Source organism: Jaculus jaculus, chromosome X (genome assembly GCF_020740685.1).
Source record: "Jaculus jaculus isolate mJacJac1 chromosome X, mJacJac1.mat.Y.cur, whole genome shotgun sequence".
NCBI classification, from domain to species: Eukaryota; Metazoa; Chordata; class Mammalia; order Rodentia; family Dipodidae; genus Jaculus; species Jaculus jaculus.
In genome coordinates, this window is record NC_059125.1 from 120829528 (window position 1) to 120854060 (window position 24533).

A 24533-nucleotide genomic window follows, 5' to 3' on the forward strand; every position below is an offset into this window, starting at 1 on the left:
CCCCCTGCATTTTGTCCTTTCAAATTCCCTATATTATAAACAACTTTGATTTCAAATACAGATTGCTTCTTTCTTTATTTCCTGTTTGTTCAATCTATTTTTGCCCCTGTTCTATTTCTCCATATTTCTTTTATGTTGATATCTAATTTTCAGTGTGGGTTTGTTTTAAAGGGAAGTCTCCATCCTCCCATTCAACAAAACATATTAACAAATTGTATATGGTATTTTAATGCTACTACCACCATTCCCTCCAATGCATTCCTTTCAACCACTTATTAGCACATGATCTCTTTATTCTGCTAATTAAACATCTGGACACACAGAAAAGCTGGTGAAAATAACAGATTATTAAGAGTTCTCTGATATTTAGAATTAGTGCCTAATATGCTAAACAATGGAAAATGCTTTTTTTAAATGGGCACTCAACTTTTATCTTACATTTGATTTAATAGTGAGTTCATTTTTACTGAGATGATAATATATGTGGACATAGCTAGTTTCTGGTCTGGCCAGTATTGACAAATGCACAGCAAAAATAAGTTTGGTCATTCACTGGTTTAAGTCTATCAGCAGTAAAATTCCACTTTATTATACAAAAGGGATTGCACATAAATGGTAATACTAAAACAATAGTCAAAACTGTAATCTAAAACTATACATAGACACATTTCAAAATGGAGACCCACATTATCATCTAGTTATGTGGTATAGAATTCAGGCTAATGTTTCATATTTAGCAATTGTCTATTATATAGAGCTGACCTTCTGAGACTTCTTTGCTGAGAAAATACCAAAAAATCTGTTGGATTTAGAAAGGTAGCAGACAAATAATGGCATGCTACCCTAAATTATAATTTGTAGGCAAACCCAGTGCATGAGTAAAACTCTACTTACCAATTATCACATTGGATAACACCCCAAACAGTATGTCTAGACTGTTACAAAGAGGTGTAAATGATAGTCACACTGGATGTGTGTATTTTTTGGCTATTAACAGTTCTTTTGTTGTTCTGAATTGGAAGCTGTGGCACCCTACTGACAGCCACGCTCAGGGTGTCAGATACAAATCTATCCTTTACTAACTGATTTTTCTTTTATGGCTTGTTTTCTTTAATGGAATAAAAATTTTAAAGTAGCTAAAAAGGAGAGAGATTACATTATCTTTAAGAACTAAACATGACATTCGGTTATCCTAGGTGTGCCAACCAATTTGAGATTAGGCCAATTGGCTCAATCAATGCAAGTGCAGATCAAAGATCCTATTTTAAATTTTATTTAGTTAATTAATTAATTTATTGCTATGTGATCAAGTCACTTCCACTAATATTGGCCATTAAATATTTGCCAGATACATGTATGTCTTTGACTGGAGAAAAGAATGGAGAAGATGGTATGAACACAAGATGAGAATAAACCTATGTTCTTCTAAATTTGAAATGAATTTGTTCATGTGAATCCTTCAGGAAAAGTAAGCATATTATTGTCTTGATGAAAAATGGGCAGCCCATGTATCTCAGGGCAATTTTCAGAAGAGGGGGCGGAAAGAATGTCAAAGCCATACATTGGGTCATGACAGGCAGAGACATTTCATTTTAAATTAAAGGCTAACTCCACAATGCAAAACCCATATACCCCAACAAGGAAAATCCCTGTGGAGAAGGCTAACAATGGTACCAACTTGACTGTATTCACCAAGTACAAATATAAAAAATAATAAAAAAGCTAGACACTAGGATGGATGGGGAGGGAGGAGAGGGCATCGAAGGGGTGGGAAACACTAATCTAGACCCAAACAGCAATGGTACCATAAAATTCTACTTCCTGAAAGGCAGACGAAATGGCTGAACCTTCATCAGGCCCTTACAGGAAACACCTGAACCACAAGACACTGGAGAGGGTAGGATCAAGTTTAACCTAAATCTTTTACAACTTCCCTCCCTCCCTCTCTGTCTCCCTCTCCCTCAATCTCTCTCGTCTCTCTAACTCTTCTATATTAGTTATCTTTTTCCTCATTTTCTTAGTGGGCACTGTCCTGTAACTCCCAGTACCAGCATGGGCTATCATCCACAATGAGCTTTTGATCAGAGAAACCTACAAGGTTTCCTAAAAGAATGACAGATTTCTGTCAGAGTACTTGAGGACCCACCAAAGGTTAGCAGTAAGATCCTACTGCTAAAGACACCATATGCAGTTGACATGTAAAATGGAACCGGCATGACTGGAAGCCAGGAGAGAGTCAGTCCCCAGACAGTCAGCGTGTCTAGTGCCAGAAGGTGCTACATGGGCGACTGGAGGAAATGACCAATATCTGTCCAAGAAACTCATGGTCTAACCTACTTAGCAGCAAATAACCCGTTATGATGCCCACACAAGTTCAATAGTGGCACACAGCCATGATGGGGAACCAATTGTTCTTGATTTAGCTAACTGATCCCCTCAGTGGTATGGGACCCATAGCTGGAGCTGGGAAACAAGTCAGAACCATATCCAAACATAAGCCCGCTCTCCAATATCAAGCTACCATCAATCATGGGCTACAAGAGGGCCTACGCCTATTAAACTCTCTATAAAAAAAGTAAGGGTTATCTCATTTGTCCTGGTGCTAACTTACTCTCTTTTGGGGAATCTGCTTCTCTTTTCCAGATAGATGCAGATCCTAAGGAGAGAGCCACCCCATCATACCTCAAAAGGGCCCCAGCTGAAACTAAGGAAAATTGGCCAAACAAGCAAGGGTGCTGTTTTCCTGATGAACCAGATACCAGCACAATGGGGAAGGAGACCAACACAGAGAAAAATCAATTCCAAATCAGAGAGCCAGAGCCTCAGAGGTCCCCAACACCACATCACTGATGCAGACCAAAAATGAATCCAACATGGCTCAGGGAAATTTTGCGGAAGAGGGGGCGGAAAGAATGTCGGAGCCACATGTTGAGTCATGATATGCAGAGACATTTATCCTACCAATAACTGTGGGCTAACTCCATAATGCATGATCCATATACCTCAACAAGGAGGGGCCAATGGGGAGGGGGGAGGTCATGGATGAGCCTAATAATGGTACCAAACTGCCTGTATTTGCTGAATACAAAACTAATAAAAAAAAAAGAAAGAAAAGAGCTGGGCATGGTGGCACACGCCTTTAATCCTAGCACTCGGGAGGCAGAGGTAGGTGCATCACTGTGAGTTCAAGGCCATCCTGAGACTGCATAGTGAGTTCCAGGTCAGCCTGGACTAGAGTGAGACCCTACCTCGAAAAATAAATAAAATAAAATAAAAGAAATGGGCAGCCAAGTTTTGGCAAGGGATCCTGAAAATTTTGGAACCATGTATAAACTAGTCAATATTTTCCAAGTACTAGATTCTTTCAAACATATCAGCTCAGCTAATTCCTGCAACAACCTTGTTAGGTAGATGTTCTCATCCTCATTTTACAACTAAAGAAATGAAGACTAACTATGACTGCACAGTTTAACTACTACAGGAGTCATAGTAGGACATAGTACATTCATTACAAATATTACACACAATGCTACTATCTAAGTAGTGAACACTATTTCCACTGACAGGGCTGTAGAAATTCTAAGTGCCTGAGTTTATATAGAGATTTATTGCATGTGAGTATCTAAGGTGAACAAACCAGACCACTTTGATTCCAAACTTTAACTTGGCACTGTCAATCATATATATGAATTTGGACAAATCAGCCCAACTTCTGGACTCACAAGTTCTTCATCTGTAACATGTGGGTAACTGTAACATCTGTCATGTAAGGTTCACATTATAATAATCCTAATGATGACACTGAAGGGATTCACAGTAGTATGGCTATATACTGGAGGACCATATGCTAAGGTTAAGTAGACACAGAAGTAAAAGTTCTCTATGATTCCTATTTATGATGAATTCAAGGTAAACAACTACAGAGAAGTCAATGATAGAATGGTGTTTCAGGAAATGTGGAGAGAGGCTTTGTGAAGTTATTCATTCAATGGATAAAAAGCCATGGTTAAAGATGATGAGCAAGCTCTTTTACAGGAGAGTACTTATAGTTAACAATAAGTTTTATGCACTGAACATTTCTTGAGAGGGTAGGTATTCAACACCTTACAAAGACAGAATGAAGCCATTTGATATGATGGATATGTCTAGTACCAAGGTCATTTTAACTTAAGTGTGTAATATGACTAAACTCATCAAATTATTTGTATTTATTATTCCATTATTATATCACTTGTACCTCAATGAAGTTGTAAAGATGATAAAAAAGTGTGCACAGTATCTAGTACTTGATAAACACTAGCTATTGTTAGTTTACTTCGTTTTGAACCACACAGAATGCAATGTTTGTAGGGATTGAATCCTAGTGGAAGGTATCAATGGGTTGCAATGACAGTTTAAAGTGTTCAGCCCCACTTTTGTTGCAATTTCCTTAGCACCTGTGAGAGGACAGGTGATTTTTGCTTAGAACATACAGTTTGTTGGATTGTGTTCATTTAGCAACCTATCTTTACTTAAGTAGGATCTTTTATAGCACTAAGTAGGTAGACACTAATATTGCAGGAGTATTTTATTCATTAAATTTCACTGATTTAGAGCTTATTGCCATTTAAGTAGGGATTAAATATAAGTTTACCTTTTATTTAGTTAAAGAATAAAGGCATGTCAATCCTAAAAATATCATAGTTCTATTATAATTAATTTTTTCCCACAATTAATAGATTGTTCACTAATGCATCAAAATGCATGTTAGTATATTTTAACTGATATCACCTTTTTTTGAGGTAGGGTCTCATTTAAGCCCAGGATGACCTGGAATTTCACTATGGAGTCTCAGGGTGGCCTTGAACACACAGTGATCTTCCTACCTCTGCCTCCTGAGTGCTGGGATTAAAGGCGTGCACCACCATGTCTGGCTTGATATCACACTTTTATTACCTGCATTAAATTCCTTTATTTCAAGCACTACTAATTCATTTCTTACCATTGCTAATCATGCAAAAGGGTGTAAAATATTCCTACTTAATGTGTAGTGTAGGCCCAATCATAGGTGGAAAACTGAGCAATATAGTTAAGATTGTCCAACTTTCAACCCCATCCAAAATTGCATGGTAGTCAAGGGGCTTGAATAACAATATGATGGTCATAAATTAGAGTTGATTGGACATGTGAAGGTGTCTTTCGCACTAACCAAACCTCAAAACTAAATGAGGAGAATTTATCTGGCCCTTCAACAGAGCAAATATTATTAATCCCTTGTTTCTTATCTTTCTATTTAACACTATAGCATCCTGGTGACATTCAAAACAAGTATGAGGTTCACTGATCCAGGAACATATGAATATGTGTTCAAAACTCACTCACGGTGTTGGTTTCTAGATCTGGAAACACTGGGATATAAATGTGGCTTGTAAGTAGCTACTGTTTTTAAAGAATGGTGACTTGTTTGAAGAATGATTCCTGGAAGATCTTTCTCTTTTAGGCAATCAAATTATTGATTTGCCAATGAATATGATCAGAGACTATTAGAAGAGTTCATACAAGAGAAGTTTGAATAAATATGCAATAAATACTTAAAACATCAGTGGAACAAAGCCCATTATGATTAAATACTTTTTTTTTTAGTATTTTAAAGACTACTTCATGATCTTTCTATCATAAAAAAGAACATTCTCATTCCTCTGTAAGTAGAGTGAATGAAATGTCTGGAGGTTTTGACTGGAGGTTTTATAAAACTCTCAAAGTCCCACAAAATCTGGTGCCTACCCACTTTTAGTAACAAATTACAGAAAAGTTAGTACTCAATGTGGAACTTTTAGATAAAAGGTAAGTAATCATTTGAGCTAAAATTTGAAACAGCGTTATCCAATAAAACTTTTATCAAAGTTGGGAATACTCTAGTAGTGTGCTGTCCAGTAAGTACACTGATGTGGCAGTTGTCCATGTGAAGTGGAACTACTGAAACCAAAGAACTAAATTTTCAATAAACTGAAATACTCATGAATAGTTACTAGGATGAAAATTTTGTTGTTTCCAAACATTTATTTATTGGATGGTCTACAAATTCAACCCATAATCATAAATATTGTTTAAACTTTTTATGAACAAGTAAAAATTTATTTTCTAGAGACTTCCAGGTAATAGCAGCATGGGAGTCTCCCCAAACCAGCCTAAGGAGGGACTTAAGCAAAACCACAGCAGAATACCCTTTTCTTTCCAAAAGTGAAGATGTGTAGGTTTGTATCAGTCACAGTGAAGAAACAGGAGAGACAAAGATCTACAAGAAAGGAGGAAACTGGCCAGAATCCCATGGATCTGTGTGCCCACCCAGCCAAGTGCCCATTTGCAGGAGCAAACAACAAGCAAGGGGATTCTCCAACCTCATTAAATCTGAAAGGGAGAAAGCAGAGATCAGTTAAGGAGCTGCTGAAAGGGATACAGGTGGGACCAGGTAAGCAGTTCCAGTACAAGTCCAGGCTTCCTGCACTCTCCCATCCCACAACTGTCAGAACCATGAACCTCCAACAATGCATTCAGCACCTGGTAGCAGGGCATCCAGCAGAGCTGATCAGAGGACCAGCTCCACAGCACAACATGTAAAGATAGAGGTGGGCTGTCAGCATTGGTGATATTGGAAGCCATCCCGAAAGGTAATGAGGCCAATTGACAAAAATAAATAAATGAATAAATAATAAATAAATAAATAAATAATAAATAAATAAAATAAATCAAAGCAGGTACATAGGTCTGCACTGGAAGTGCTATTCTCTCTTTCCATGTCAGGGAAGGTTTCATGTTACATATTCATTGTTACCTTTACCATTTTCAATTAAGCTGTATTTGGCGGTTGACTGTTGTCTTTGATGCTTTCAGATTCATAGGGCCTTTGTCTTTTTCTTCTGTCAGTATTGAGGGCAGGGTCTGATTCAGACCCAGGCTGACCTGGTACCCATTTCAGAACAGAAATCTCAACCTCCTAGCTGAGAGGATTAAGGGTGCAGAGCAACACACACCCTTAGGGATTTTGGCTTTGTAAGGTTGTCTGTTTGTTTCAATCCCCACATTTGAATACTCTGTGCTGGTTTTTTGAATGTGTATATTGCTCAGTTGAATTTTATAACGTTGCCAGTAAATTAGAAAAATAGAATACTTGAGTAGTAGGTAAACTCAACACCTAAGATTACTTCTGTGGTTGGATTGGAGTACAAAGAACTACACTTGGCACCTTAAACTCCTACTCTGAAGGTACATAAAGTTGGATTTCCACGTCTAAGAGCACCAGAGATAATTAGAAAACCCAAGAAATCAAATCAACTCAGGATGCAAAATTGCTATATTATAATACAAGAAACACAACGAATCAAGACAATACAACTACAACGAAAATTATAAGTCCATCAAAAATGACCCACAATGAGACTGTGTTAAATGAAATGCCTGACAAAGATTTTTTTTAAATTATTATATCTATACTCAAAGATATCAAAGGAATCAAAGAAGAAAACAAAGGAATTAAAGAAGAAAACAAACTAAAGGAATTCCATGAGAGCACAGGAAACAAGCTTAACAAAATAAGGAGGTTATTATAAGACATGAGTAAGGAAATTGAAATATTGAAGAAAAACCAAGCAGAAATTCTAGCACTGAAAATTATAGTTAGTCAAAAAATACCCCAAAACAACAACAACAAAACTCCATGGAGAGTCTCAACAATAGAAATAGAAACAATAGAAAGGATGAAGGAGAGAACAGAATATCTAAACTAGAAGACCAGGTGGCAGATGTAATACAGTCCAACAAAGAGAAAGATAAGCTAATAGGAAGGCATGAATGTGAATTTCAAACTATTTGGGACACTATAAAAAAAGATCAAACATAAGAATTTAGGGTATAGCAGAAGTAGAAGAATTTCAAGCCAAAGGCATAGAGGCATTTTCAACAAAACCAGAGAAGATAATTATCACCAAATTGGGAAAAAAAATGCCAATACAGATACAGAAAGATTTTAGGACACTAAACAGAAAAACCTTGAAAGAATCCCTCCTCGCTATGTTATAATTGAACTACTAAACATATAAACAAAAAGCAGTTAGAGAGAAAAAGCAAGTCATCTAGAAAGGCAAGCCCATCAGGATCATAGCAGATTACTCAACACAAACTTTAAAAGCCAGAAAAGCTTGACATGATATATTCCAAATTCTGAAAGAAAACAACTTTCAACCAAGTATACTTTACCCAGGAAAGCTATTCATCCTAATTGATGGAGAAATAAGGACATTCCACAACAAACAGGCTAAAGGAACTTATGATAACTAAGCCAGCTCTACAGAAAATACTTGAAGAAATCTTTCACACTGAAGAGAAACCAAAGGACACACAGGAGGAAACAGGAAATAAAAATACTCAAATAACAGTTAAAACAAGAGAGCAAAGGGAAGTCAGGAAGTACTGCAAAACAAGAAGGATGGTGAGAATAATCACATACCTTTCAATAATAACTCTTAATATCAATGGCCTCAATGCCCCAACCAAAAAACACAAGCTGGAAAACTGGGTTTAAAGGCAGGATATTGCTGTTTGTTGCCTCCAGGAAACTCATCTCTTAATAAAAAGATATATAATGTCTTAGAGTGAAATGATGGAAAATGGTATTTCAAGTAAATGGATCTAGGAAACAAGCAGGGGTTGCTATCCTAATATCTGACAGGATAGACTTCAAAACAACATTAGTGAGGAAAGACAAAGAAGGTCACTTTATATTGATTAAAGGAAGACTCCAACAGCAGGACATTACAATCTTAAATGTATATGCACCTAACATGGGGGCTCCCAATTTCATCAAACAAACGCTATAAGACTTAAGGTAACATATAACACCAAACACAATTGTACTGTGTGACTTCAATACCCCACTTTCATCAATTGACAGGTCACCCTAGCAAAAAATAAACAGAAGGACAGCTGAATTAAATGATGTTATGAAATAAATGGACCTAACAGATATCTGCAGGACATTCTATCCAAATGCTGAAGATTATACATTCTTTGCATCAGCACATGGAACATTCTCCAGAATAGACCATATATTAGGACACAAAGCAAATCTTAACAAGTATAGGAAAATTGAAATAATCCCTTGTACTCTATCTGACCATAATGGGATTAAACTATATAAATCAACACCAATAAAAACTACAGAGCAGGGCTGGGGAGATGGCTTAGTGGTTAAGGAGTTTCCCTTTGAAGCTGAAGGACACAGGTTCCATTCTCCAGGTCCCACATAAGCCAGATGTTCATGTGTCTGGAGTTTGTTTGCAGTAGCTGGAGGCCTTGGTGTGCCCATTCTCATTCTCTTTCTCTCCCTCTCTCAGTCTCTAAAAAATACATAAAAATAAATCTTAACTACTTCCTAAAAGGCAGACCAAATGGTTGAGCCCTCACCAGGCTCTTATTGGAAACACCTGAACCACAAGACACTGGAGAGGGTAGGATCAATCTAACCTAAACCTTCTACCTCTTCCCTCTCCCTCTCTCCTCCCTAACCCTTGTATATTAGTTATATTCTTCCTCATTTTCTTATTGGGCACTGACCTGTGACTCCGAGTACCAGCATGGGGCTATCATCCACAATGAGCTTTTGAGCAGAGAAACCTACAAGGTTTCCTAAAAGAATGACAGATTTCTGTCAGAGCACTTGAGGACCCACCAAAGGTTAGTGGTAAGACCCTATTGCTGAAGACACCATATGCAGCTGACACGTAAAATGGAACCGGCATGACTGGAAGCCAGGAGAGAGTCAGTCCCCAGACAGTCAGCCTGTCTATTGCCAGAATGTGCTACATGGGCAACTGGAGGAAATAACCAATGTCTGCCAAACAACACATGGTCTAACCTACTTAGCAACAAATAAGGGGTTGTGATGCCCACACAAGTGCAATAGTGGCACACAGCCATGGTGGGGAACCAACTGCTCTTGATTTGGGTAACTGATCCCCTCAGTGGTAAGGGACCCATAGCTGGAGCTGGGAAACAAGTCAGAATCATATCCAAACATAAACCCTCTCTCCAATATCAAGCTACCATCAATCAATCATGGGCTACAAGAGGGCCTACACCTATTAAACTCTATATATAAAAAAGTAGGAGTTATGTCATTTGTCCTGGTGCTAACTTACTCTCCATTGGAGAATCTGCTTCTCTTTTTCAGATAGATGCAGATCCTAAGGAGAGAGCCACCCCATCATACCTCAAAAGGGCCCCAGATGAAACTAAGGAAAATTAGCAAAACAATCAAGGGTGCTCTTTTCCTGATGAACCAGATACCAGCACAAGGGGGAAGGAGACCAACACAGAGAAAAATCAATTCCTACCAAATCAGAGAGCCAGAGCCTCAGAGGTCCCCAATACCTCATCACTGAAGCAGACCAAAAATGAACCCAACATGGCTCAGGGAAATTTTGCGGAAGAGGGGGCGGAAAGAATGTCAGAGCCACATGTTGGGTCATGATATGCAGAGACATTTATCCTACCAATAACTGTGGGCTAACTCCACAATGCATGACCCATATACCTCAACAAGGAGGGGCCAATGGGGAGGGGGGTAGGTCATGGATGAGCCTAATAATGGTACCAAACTGCCTGTATTTGCTAAATAGAAAACTAATAAAAAAATTAAAAAAAATCTTTAAAAAATGACAGAGCATACACAAATTCATGGAGACAAAGAGCACACTATTGAGTGATGAATGGGTCAATGAAGAAATCAAGAAGGAAACAAAAAATTTCACAGAATCAAATGATAATTAGAACACAACATACTAAAACATTTGGGACACAATGAAGGTAGTCCTAAGAAGGAAATTTACAGCGCTAAGTGCCTCCAAGCTACCATCAATCACGGGGTATAAGAGGGCCTATATCTATCAAACTGTCTATCAAAAAAGTAAGTGTTATCTCAATTTTCTGGGTGCTAACTTACTCTCCGTTGGAGAATCTGCTTCTCTTTTTCAGATAGATGCAGATCCTAAGGAGAGAGCTGCCCCAACATACCTCAAAAGGGGCCCAACTGAAACTAAGGACAACTGGCGAAATAAGCAGAGGTGATGTTTTCCTGTGAACCGGATACCAGCACAAAGGGGAAGGAGACCAATGCAGAGAAAAATCAACTCCTACCAAATCAGAGACCAGAGCCTCAGTGGCCCCAAACACCTCAGCACAGAAGCAAACCAAAAATGAACGCAACATGGCTCAGGGAAATTTTGTGGAAGAGGGGGCGGAAAGAATTTCAGAGTCATATGTTGGGTCATGACTTGCAGAGACATTTATCATACCAATAACTGGGGGCTAACGCCACAATGCACGATCCATTTACATCAACAAGGAGGATCCAATGGGAGGGGGTAGATCACAGATGAGCCTAAACAATGGTACCAAACTGCCTGTATTTACTGAAAAGAAAACTAATAAATTAAATTAAAAAAAAATAAGATTCTTAATCCTAATCACAAGGCTCCTTTATCACACAAGGAGACATCCATAGGCTCTAGGGATTGGAATGTGGGCTTCATGGGAATAAAGAATCCTGTTTACCACAGGCTGGGACTGCCTATACACACAGGTGGTTACAACAATTTACTTTGGATTTAAGACATATAGTCACAGTTTTCTAATTTTATTGTTTTGTGAAAGTAAATTGACATTAAAATAAAAAAAAAGAAATTAGAGAGTTCTCAAATAAATAATTTAATGCTTTACCTTAAAGCCTTGGAAAAAGAAGAACATGGTAATCCAAAAATCAGGAGATGGGAAGAAATTATAAAGATTATTGCAGAAATTAATGGAACAGAAACCAAAACAAACAATCCAAAGAATCAATGAAACAAAGAGTTGGTTCTTTGAAAGGATAAACAAGATTGATAAACCCTTAGCAAAACTGACAAGAAGAGAGAAGAGACAAAAATTACTAAAGTTAGAGATGAAAAAAGCACCATGACAACAGATACCAAATAAATCGAAAAATCATAAGGACATACTTGAAGAATATATATGCCTCTAAGTTTGAAAATCTGAAAGAAATGAATGATTTCCTTGATTGATATGACCTACCAAAATTAAACCCAGATGACATAAACATTTTAATATACCCAAAACAAGTACACAGATCTAAGAAGTTATAAAAAGTCTCCCAACTAAAAAAAGTCCAGAACAACATAGATTCACTGGGGAATTTTACCAAACTTTCATGGAACAATTAATACCACTGCTTCTCAAACTTTTCCATAAAATAGAAAAGGAACGAATTCTAACTAACTCCTTCTTTGAAGCCAGCATCACCCTCATACCAAAACCAGGCAAAGACAAAACAAACAAACAAACAAAAAAATACAGGCCATTCTTTCTCATGAACATAGATCCAAAAATTATGAACAAAATACTGGCAAACAGAATACAAAAATATATCAGAAAGATTATTCACCCTGACCAAGTAAGTTTATCTTAGAGATGCAGGGATGGTTCAACATACACAAATTGGTAAAGGTAATACACTATATAAATGGACTTAAGGACAAAAATCATATGATCATCTCAGTAGATGAAGAAAAACTATTCAACAAACTCCAACATCTCTTCATGGTACAAGCCCTACAGAAACTGGGAATAGAAGGAACATATCTCAACATAATAAAAGCTATTTATGACAAACCTACAGCCAACATAATACTAAATGGGGAAGAAAACTTGAAACTTTTCCACTAAATTCAGGAACAAGACAAGTTTGTCCACTGTCCATATTTTTATTCAATTTAGTACTGGAAGTCTTATTTGTAGCAATAAGATAAGAGACACTCATAAAAGGGATATGAATTAGAAAGGAAGAGATCAAATTATCATTATTTGCAGGTGATATGATTCTACACATAAAGGACCCTAAAAACTCTACCAGCAAACTGTTAGATCTGTTAAACACTTTTAGCAACATAGCAGGATACAAAATAAGCACACAGAAATCAGTAGCATTTCTATATACTAACAACAAATGTGTGGAGGATGAAATCAGGAAATCTTTCTCATTCACAAATAGTGTGGAGGTTCCTGAGACAGCTAAAAATAGATTTACCATATGATCTAGCTATAGTACTCCTAGGCATATATCCTAGTGACTCATTTCATTACCTTAGAGATAGTTGCACAACCATGTTTATTGCTGCTCTATTCACAATAGCTAGGAAATGGAACCAGCCTAGATGCCCCTCAATAGATGAATGGATAATAAAGATGTGGTACATTTACACAATGGAGTTTTATTTGGTGGTAAGGAAAAATGAAATTATGAAATTTTCAAGGAAATTTCTGGATCTGGAAAGGATTATACTAACTGAGGTAACACAGGCCAAGAAAGCCATATGTGGATCATAGCTACAAATGTGTAGACTTGTGTGTGAGTTGAACCGAAAATTGGTAGCCGAGGCCAGTAAGCTAGGAAAAGGCTATAAGGGAGAGAGAAAAGGAAAGGACTTAAGGGTATGGAGACACATACATACATACATACACACATACACACACACACGTGTGTGTGTGTGTGTGTGTGTGTGTAGAAGAACAGATTGCTGGGAGTCATCTGGCCTAAGTGAGGCCAGAGGAAGAGATTAAATAAAAGGGTGGGGGAATGGTCAATAAAAATTCAAGATATTCTGAATAAGACATATGAAAACCTACCTTTTTACATAATGGCACATCTAGAAGCCATATATTGCTACTAGAAAAATTTCAGTGCCAGGGATGGGATACTTTCCTGTGAGTTGTTGTCCAGGGAGATCTCTGCTCCCTCCAAACAATTACAATCTATTGCCAAGGCCCTTTGTTTCCCATGAGAATCAGATGGTAAGACCCTATTACTGAAGACTTCACATGCCTGGGAACCAAGGTCGCAGAGAAATGAAGCTGGTGCTAAGCTGAAAACCTCCTCCCTGTAGACCAGCTGACTGAAATATGGAAAAAGCTGCATTATGTGCAGCCTTATGGGAGACAGAAGTCATCATCCATAGAAACAATGGACACTGGAAGCCTCAAGTTTGGCCAGACAGGTCAAATGACTGAATGGGTGCAATAGTGGCATGTCTTTTCTAGGGGAAACAAACTGCTCTCTAATTGGACTGGAGGCCTGTTCTGTGGGAGGTAATACATGCCTCATACTGAAGACCTAATCAGAAGCCTATGGCAGGGGAATTCATGAGCCTTAGGGGTATAAAGTGTGCTATCATCTGGTTAAATGCATATATAAACTTCCCAGTAAGCACAACACTTAATGTTATTAATATTAATGCTACTCTCACTTCTGGTAAGAGAAGCTTCTCTTTTCAGATGGCAATGACTGCTGGGATGACCCAAAAGGCAACATAGTGCTGAGCAGGGAAGGAGAGTGCTCAGCACTGGACTATCTCTATCACACCCTCTAAGACTCAGGGTCCATTGTGGAAGACATGGCAGAAAGAATGTAAGAGCCTAAGGAAGGGTATAACTCCTTACAGTGCAACTGTCCAGACAGAAATTGGCCTCGAAATCAACAACCTCACAGTGCCTAGCAATATCTTCACAAGATCCCCATAATAGGAGAAAAAGATGATATCAAAATAAAAGAGCGACTAATGGAGAGAGGGACGGAATATGATAGAGTGTGGAGTTGTGAAGGGGAAAGTGGGGGAAGAGAGGGAATGATCATGGTTCATTGTAAGGATAGAAGTTGTCAAATAAAATTATACATTAAAAATCATTTTCTAATCACACCTCTATACATTGTACATTTATGTGTATGGTGTGTGTTCATAAGCCTGTGAGCATGACTGTGCAAGTGTGTGTGTGTGTGTGTGTGTGTGTGTGTGTGTGTGTGTGTGTGTGTAGGCTAGCAATTGTTGTTGGCTCTCTTCCCCTATGGCTCTCCACCTTATTTTAAGACAGGCTCCCTTAGTGAACCCAGAGCCTCAGGGATCCTCCTGTATTTTCCTCCCCAGCATTTGGATTAACAGATATCCACCACCATACTTGGCTTTATGTGGGTGCTGGGGTTCCACATTCAGGTCTGGGTCCTCATGCTTATACAGTAAGCACTTAATTAACTTAGCCATGTCCCCAGCCCCTTCACTATCAAATTTATAACTTATTTTTAGTTTTTTATTTTTTTTTATTTTTCAAGGTAGTGTCTCACTCTACCCCAGGCTGACCTGGAATTCACTATGTAGTCCCAGACTGGCCTCAAACTCATGGTGATCTTCCTACCTCTGCCTACTGAGTACAGTGCTATGATTACAGGCATGTACCACCATTCCTGGTTCTAAATTTATTCTTTTTATACCTATTATAATTTCTCCCTTTGCTTTTATGGTTAAGAACTCCTTTCTTATTGTAAGAACTGTAATTTTATTTTAATTGCATTTTTTTCCCTTTAACTCATTAATCCAGCTGGTATATGTTTATTCATCTTATTCTTTTAGTACATGGCATGACTTAAAAATCTAAATATTGTCTTAATAATTGTTACCACATCATGTATTTCATAATTATTCTTTTCCTCACTAACTTTTGATGCCGATATTATGATCTTGTAAATATTCATGTTTGGCTGTGTTCCAGGGCTGTTATTTGGTTGCATTGACCCATTTGTCCTTACATGAGCACCACTTTGGTTTAAGTAGCATTGCTTTGATGTGTGCTTCAATGTTGGTAGCTCTTTTCACTGTTTGCTTTAGCTATTCTGACCAAGTTAATCTAATGTCCAAATTTTGGCTAATATCAGTTCATATGTGCATGTAACATGGTGATCATATTTTCCAAACTACAGGCTAGGGTGCATGATTAGCAAATAAAAATGTGGTCACCATGACATTAAGCTTCCTCCACTCATAGGGCTGTGCACATGGTAGGTACCTGTTTACTAAAAGGATAAATGACGTAAGGTATATGACAGATTTGTGACTTCTATAGTAAGCTCTTATAGTAAGAGTGTTTTCATTTTTGCATGTTAAGAAAAATCCAAAGGTTATCTGTTCTCAGTTTTGTTTCCACTGTTCAAGGAATTCTTAGGTAGCCTACAGAGAAGCTGTGTCACCTACATATTCAATATATTCAATGCAGCCCAATTAGTTACTAAGAGTCACAATGAATTGAAATCAGAGTGTAACTAAAGTCAAAGCTGCAGGAAGTAGCAGCGATACTAATGAATATTCAAAGGTGATTAGGATGCAAAAAACAACCCCAACATGCCTTAAGTATCAGCTATAATATGGAGTAATCAGACAGCAGTTCCTTGAAGCAATGGCTTGAAAATGACACTTTATTTGATTGGAAGATTTCATAAGAATTACATTTTTAAAACTAGGACTTTCAAAAAGGTTCAATTAACACATTCTGATTTAATTAAAGAACACACACATATACAAATACAAAAATGGTAATCGTTAGTCATATTTATCTAATGAATCCTGTCATTCTGATTTGTTTGAAAGCTGAGATAACCAAATGAAGGACATTTAATAATGTATTTGTAGGGGTAACATAAAATATTATAGAAATGGAATTATTAGTTTAAAATGTTAGTCATGGGATTTTCAGGGGATCTATCTTTCTTTGAGATAGACCTCAAAGAACAGTCAAATCTATATTTATTATAAATATCTATTTTTAATCCTACTAAAGGCAAAAAATATGGTAATTGACACTCTCAAGGAGCCTTCTAACCCTATCCCCTAAAGAGACAGTCATAAAATACTGTGAGCTCATATCATGGACTTTGATTTTAATTTGCATATAGATGTACAATTTTTAGGGAATGTTCAGAGGCCAATACACATTCAGTAAAAATCTTCTATAACTTTTCTACTTATTCCACAGATACAGAGAATTGATAATCCATTTATTCATTAATATTTAATTCATATATTCATTAAACATTTTTGGCTACCTTTAGGTGACCTTGTGGCCATAAAGATGCTTGATAATTAAATATTCAATTATTTTTTATTACTCAACTAAGTCAGGAAACTTATTTGGGCTAAAACCTTAATCAAGCCTGAAATTGTAAATTCATGGGTTGATAATATATTTTCTGAATACAACTTCTCAATCAATCTATGAGCTGAGAGATCCCTATTCCAATAGCAATGAGGAAGGTTACCTAGGTTTATATGCTCAATCTATCATTTCCTTGCTATATGATCTTTAGCACCTTGTTTAACTTCTCTGTACCTAGTTTTCTAAATTGCAAATCAACATCAATAGTCATTCATACATCATGAGTATTAATTTAAATAATTCACATAAAGGACTCAATACAGTGCCTTGTACATAGTAAACTTTGAATACAAGTGATGTACTGTTATTATCCATTATATTTGGCAAATAAGTATGAGACATGGTTCATGCTTGACATGTATCAAGAAAAATGGAAAGGCAGAATATAATTAAGTGTTTGATTATATGTTTTATATTATAAGTGCCAGGGGAGTTTGAGGAGGTAGATGTTAGAGATTTCACAAGATCTGACTTATATTGTGGCTTACATGATGGCCAAAGTATGATGTGTATAGAGGGGGTAAGATGCATCTAATGAAAAGGAAAAAAAGGAAAGTGAAGATGAGGCTTTGAAGGTCATAAAAGTGAGCTAAGTAGTTGATTGTGTTTCATTTAATTGAAAAATCTCATGCTGCATCCTAAATGAGGTTTTCAATTTATATAAGCAGTAGATAGTCTCTTCAGAAAATTATCTGCTCCAAGTTGCAGTATGTGTGTGTGTGTATGTGTGTTGGGGGGTAGTTGTCTATTATCTTTTAAGTGGTTCACTTGAATTATCTCATTTAATACTTATAATCATCCTTTTGTATACATAATATTTGTCATTTTAATCCCATTTTAGTGTTTCTAGCCAGGACAACTATAGGAAGAAACTCTTATCTCCAGTTTAGTGCCTAAGACATAACTGGACCCTCATTAATTTAAGCTCCATATCTGAATGGAAGCTGCAAGGAAAGCAGATATCTCATGAATATAGGAAATAGGCATTGCATTTAGTAATTTTTTTCATTTTAAGCCAAGCTACTCATATTAGGGGGAAAATTCCAGTTAATTTCACATTTTCTTGAGTTGGAAGTATGCAGAAATAGAATTTTTGTTTTAGGCTAACTCCCAGGTGATCTTGGCTGTGTTGAGGTCTAATTGTGGAAGGTATCAGATGCACTTGTTGATCTGACTGATACAGAAGTGGTTACTCTCTGGCCTGGGAGCCACATGGAACTTTAAAAAATAATAGGCTAAAGTGTTAATCTCAGAGACTAATGGAATGGAATAAGCAATCACTAGCTGTAAAAAAGGACAGGAGGGAGGGATATAGAGAGCAGTTTAACCAAGGACTCCAAAGCACAGAGAGAAGAAATTAGTTGTAATTTTCCACTAACAATAAGGTAACTGTTGGTTATAATGACAACTGACATATTTCAAGATGACTAGAAGAATATGAAAGTTACCAATACATAGAAATGACCCTGACTTCATGATTATATACTATATATGTATACTGATTTATCACTCTGTAAGGCAGATATAGGTACAGATATTATGGTTCAGAAAGAAAATATGTTCAAATTGAATTAAAATTTTATAAGGAATTTTCTTTAGGTTGTATCTTCTAAAAGCGAAGTGTTAGTTACTAAGAGGTACAGACACAAGAGGGAGCTCTACATAACTAAGAACAAGACAGTAGAAAATTTGTGATAAATCTTTTTTACCAGTTTTTGTTTTTGTATACCAGGACCAGTATTGTACCTCCCACCAACAGGGGTGAATAACTAACTATTGAATTAATGTTTAAAAAAGTGTTTGAAAATATCAAGTACTTTAGAAAGACATTGCAGCCAGGTGTGATGGCGTCCACCTCTAATGCCAGCACTTGTGAGTCAGAAGTAGGAAGATCACCATGAGTTTGAGGTCACCTTGAAACCTTGAAACTACATAGTGAATTCCAGGACAGGCTGGGCTAGAGACCTTACTCAAAAAAAAAAAAAAATGAAAGAAGGAAAGAAAGCAAGTCATTACTAAATTTTCAAGAGAAAAAACGTATGGACAAACAAACCAACATAAAAGTATTTTATTTTTTGTATAGTGAAAACAAAGTAAAAACTGAGAGCTTGAATTGTGTGCTAATTTAGTTTGACACAAATACTGCAGACACAAGAGGCTATAAAATATAGTACTTAACAAAACTTCCTCATCCTGAAATGAAACCTTGGCTCTGCTATTTTTGAGTTGCGCAACAATGAATAAATCACTTATACCTCAAAAAGTTATTGTGACCACTAAATAAGCAATTAATAATGGAAAACATTTGGGGCATTGCTTACCATAGGAAATTTTCTATAATTAATATTCTTTCAATATTATTAAGATTGGAAAATAGTATGATCCTAATATACCTCATTATCATTTATACTGGAAATTCCTAATTTTCAACCTCGGCCAGATTGGGTTCTCCTGTCCTAAGGGTAGGACTTTGGTTTTCTTATATGAAAGTGCATAAAAGACTCACCTCCATCATTATCCAAGTTGTCACCACAAAGCATTTCCATGACAATATTGCAGCCTGTCCCACTCCAACCCACCTGACACACACAGTGCCAACCATTTTGATCCAGGGTACATCGTCCATTTCCAAAGCAGAGCCCTGGGCAGCCATCTGAAAAGACAGCAGAAAGTAACAATCACAGGGACATCAGAATGAGATTGGCCGACAATGATGAATCTGCCTCCAGGAAAACATCTAATCATCTGGGCTCCATTTAGATGAGGTGCTGCTTAAATGCAAGAGGAGCTTGTTTACTTGCAACACCTTCCCAGGGAACTTGCTATCCCTTACTTTGCAGTACTTTTCCTTAGCGATCCAATTAAATGTTATTAATGTTCCCCCACATTCCTAACTTCTGGTTCAGATAGGGCATAAACTATGGTGGGGACAAGAAAAGTTTCTGTTTCTTTTTTGAAAAATGTATCTCCTCATCTCAATAAAAATGAATAGATGATGCTGTATCTAATTATGACCAACCAGTAAGTGGGGAAAAGACAGCAGTTTCTTTGAAGAGAGCTTTCCTTAGCTATGTCTAGCCTGTGATTTTTCCCTTGTGATGTATTGCTTCAGGACTTAGGTCTGTTAGTATACAGTTCAGCCCACACCATTATATATTTGTTCAAATGGTTCCTAAGAAATGTACTACAATTGCTTTGACTCTATTGAGCTTTTCAAGATTACTATTGATCAGAAGGCTAAGCACCAAAATTCTTACTTCTTTTGTAAAAGCTAGTATAATATTATGTCTATAAAAGTAATATTAAATGCTCAGAAAATGTTTATGGATTTAAATCATGCCAGATTTAAAGTTTCTGGTAATTGTAAAAATAATCAAGAGAAAGTGTAATGTTTATATAATTTTTATCTAACAGATAAAGCACAAAAACTGATAATGGTCCCTCTGAAGAATTTGGTTTTATTTCATTTGATACCTTTAAAAAATATCCTACTCTTTCTACCAGAAGTTTAGAGTTAGGGTAACTGTGCATGTGCCAAGTTACCAGTGGCAGGTCAATAGCATGTATCTGCTGGGTATTGTCCCAGTAGTCTTATAAGATTAGACTTCTTTTATACTGAGGATAGCTCAACCAGCATTCTTTTTGTTGTCTGTGTTGGAAAGAAAATGTCAGAAGCATAGATATCTAAAAACTATTTTGAAAACATATGTAGAAGTACTGTGGTGTCTTTTCCAAATGCTTTTCCAAACATTATCAATAGGCCAGTAGAAGGAAAACAACTATTAAATTGAATGATGAAGGCTGGAGAGATTGCTTAGTGGTTAGGGCATTTGACTGCAATGCCAATGGAGCCAGGTTTGATTTCCCCAGGACCCACATAATCAGATGCACAAGGTGGGACATGTGCCTGAATTTCTTTGCAGTGGCTAGTCTCTGGCATACCCATTCTCTATTTCTCTCATATAAAAAAATGAAAACAATGAATGATAATTCTTGTCAAAAAATATGGAGTTTTATGTGTACCCTATCCTCAAGTTCTGCATTGGATAAACATGCATAGCTATGAAAAGGAATTAATCCAGTCACATTCTCATGGATATCCAATAATGGGCAAGAATTAGGATACTTTGGGACAGATTGTGCTTCTGAAGATGACATGATGAAAGGCAGTAGATATCTGACAGAAAATCCCTTGCTGTTTTTCTCAAAGGCACATCCCTAGAGAGATAGATGATGAGGTAATTGCAAAGGGATAATTTTTCTGTCCTTCTAAGCCCTTAAAGAGCTTTGCATTTGCACTTAGAGATACAGTGTTATGTTAAAGAAACACTTGTGCTATCCTTGTAAATGAAGTTTAATTAGTAATTGTCTGACTATGTTCCCTACACTATACACAACTCATCATAAAGGCAAAGAAAAAATAGTCCTTAAAACTGCTTCTCAGTCTACTCTATTTTCTAGTCTAGTCTAATCTAGTGTAGTCTAGTTTAGCTTATTCTATGGCAAAAGGAAAACCAAATGATCTTCTAGTAAAACTCTTATAAACATGGCAATATTGCATCTAAATAAAGTTGCTCAAAGTGAAAATAAAACAAAATAAAACATAAACTAAGAAGGCAAACAAACAAGCAATATTAAAACACCACCTTTCTTCTCCCACATGCATATTTTCTGCTTAAAAGCCTATTTCTACTATAAAACCGATGAGAAAAGTCTTACCTCGAACAGCATCTAAGTAGTGAGCTAAAGGGGGGAAAAGAGTGATTGAATAAATTTCTGGGAGACCAAAGCTATACAATGTATATTTGTGGTTTACCATGTTGCCTGGAAGAAGAACATCAAACTATGAAGCTGCCGAAATGCCGGTAGCTCAAAAGTTGGTACACGGACCTGTGCAGTTTGGGAATAATGCTTTCTGTGGGAAAGAAATTAATAGCTTTTCTGCAAGAAACTCTATTAGGCTTCCTTTTAAAAGTGTCTATTTCACTAAAAGTATAAGAACTGCATTTTTACATTTCAGTAAAACTTTTGTGAAAGAGTACTCTGCATTTTTACATTTCAGTAATAACTTTTGTGAAAGTGTACTAGCTTCAACTTGTTAGTATCTTTGGAAGGAAGTTTTGGAGGAACCACTTTGGGTAATCATCACAATATTTAAATCCTCTTATGTGAAGGAAATAAACAGGAATGTAATCACTTAAGCTCCATCTGCATCTTGCTCCTTACTACCTTTTTTAATGAATCTTAAATATTTCCTATAGCCACAGAACAAGACTTACTGTATCTTTAGCAATATATATATATGCTGCTAAAGTTACACACACACACACACACACACACACACACACACACACACACACACACACACATATATACATATATGAAACTTATGCATTGATTTGGCATGTACCAACAATTATAACAAAATACTTTGACTCAACAGTGAAAGCTATAGTACAGTCTGTTGTGTGTCGGGGGGAAATAAGCCCTCCAATAATGAGTTGTGTATCAGGAAGTTCTTTGCTCTGCATGCATTTTCTGTCTAGTCATGGAATGCCACTGGAGCACTGTGATTCATTTGTGTAGTAGAACAATATGAATTGTTATTTGTTGCTTTATACATTCAGGAAACCTTTGTGGCAGATATGTATAGTGCCAAAGAACTTTGATTTTATTTTTAAAGAAAGTGTTTTATAGTGGAAATATAAGTCATTAGTAGTACATTTTATAATGTATCACATGTGAAATAAATTATTACACAGGCTTTCTGATGCCTGCAGAGTGATTTCCCTGGCTGTTTCCAGAAAATTTGTGGAACCGATGACAAGGTTGTGAGAGAGCGTGGATGCTTCAGTATAAACTCTGTACTACTGAAGAAGGATAAACAATTCAACACAGATGTTTTACTGATGAGAGGTCAGAAGCACCTTTCTTATATACATTAAAGACAGTTTTTAATGATATCAAATGGACCCTGTTAAAGTAGTCCCACTTAATGAAATTGCCTCTAAGTGCTTTCAGCCGAAACAACCTATGCTTTTCAAAAGGAAAAATGGGCAGTAAATGTTACCTTCATAACAAAAGCACTTCTCTTATTAACTAATGACATTTTATTCCAATGTATCATCTTTCATTTGAGTAACTCAAAGTGCTCAAAAGCAGAAAACCTAAGGAATACTGAAGTAATGAGAAAAAGAATGACAGATGAAATCAGTACAATATCATCAACTAAAGAAGAAACTTCCCAGCTTACAAAACTTTCAAATTTGTAGTCAAACTTCCTCCTCTTCTCCTACTTCAAATTTTACAAATATTCTGACAACCACCTCACTACACTGTTCTTCCCCAGTTAGTACAGTTTATATTGATCAAAGTATGCTGGTACTTACCAATTGTGCAGTGGTCGCCCTCCCATCCAGGGCTACACTCACATTTTCCATCTTTGCATTGGCCATGCTCAGCACAGTGAGAATGACAGGATCGTTCCTCACATGTTGGTCCTACCCAGCCTTCTTCACATTGGCATATCCCCCTTGAGCAGACCCCATGGCTACCACACTCCATGGTACAGAGCTCTGTGGAAAGTAAAAGTGTATCTATTAATACATTTTGTTAAAGTTGGTGTGGTAATTTGAATGTATATCCTGCAATAGACTCAGATGTTTTAATTAACTTGGATTTCCAGCTGCCTGGCTGGAAGAGGTGTCATTGGGTGTAGAACCTGGGGTCCAGGTTTAAGGTGTGTTTGGGGTTGAATCTTATCCAGCCTAAAGGTATAAAGAGTAGTATGAGTTCTACCTGGGCCCCCACTGTTGGCTGCTCATGTGTGCTTACTTGTGGTGCTGGCTGATTGGTGGTGTCTCTCTGTTTGGATTTATGAATGGGAACCAGCTTTTTCCACCATTATGGAACTTCCCCTGGATCTGTAAGTCTGAAATAAATCCTGTTTCTCCCATAAACCATGTCTGTTTAGAAGTTCATCCCAGCGAAGTGAAGCTGACTACAACAGCTGGCATCCATTCTTTCCTAAAGACATTAAAATTAACAAATAGCCCAGTCTACATTTTAATTTTAAATAAAATGTTTATGAGTATTTTATAAAACAAACATCTATACATATATATGTATTCTATCTATCTATCTATCTATCTATCTATCTATCTATCTATCTATCTATCTATCATCTATCTATCTATCTATCTATCATCTATCTATTTATATCATCTGTCACAAATATCTCCAGCATCTGGATAAACATACAGAGTAAATATACAAGGAGCTCCATAACAAAAGAATCTAAGCCTCAAATTATAAAATCAATTCTAAGTCAACTTGCTTTTAAGAAGTCTATGGAATGGAAGTGAAATGAATATCCACCAAATGCCAAGGAAACTTCCTTATATAGTCAAACTGTCTTGTAATAAATTATTGCCAGTAGGATACATGTGGCACTGAAATTTTTGGAAACTATT

At 36.7% G+C, this 24533-nt stretch overlaps 1 protein-coding gene across 2 annotated transcripts in view; it reads right to left on the reverse strand.

Moving 5' to 3' along the window:
• Window positions 1-24533, reverse strand: part of Tenm1 (teneurin transmembrane protein 1) — an 850812-nt gene that overhangs the window by 175511 nt on the left and 650768 nt on the right. For both annotated transcript variants that reach the window (XM_004653940.2, XM_045140035.1), the window contains 3 exons: window positions 23451-23636; window positions 21781-21804; window positions 19568-19714 (listed from right to left, as the gene is read on the reverse strand). In XM_004653940.2, the coding sequence (XP_004653997.1) occupies window positions 19568-19714; window positions 21781-21804; window positions 23451-23636 (357 nt within the window). The remainder of the gene's footprint in view (window positions 1-19567; window positions 19715-21780; window positions 21805-23450; window positions 23637-24533) is intronic.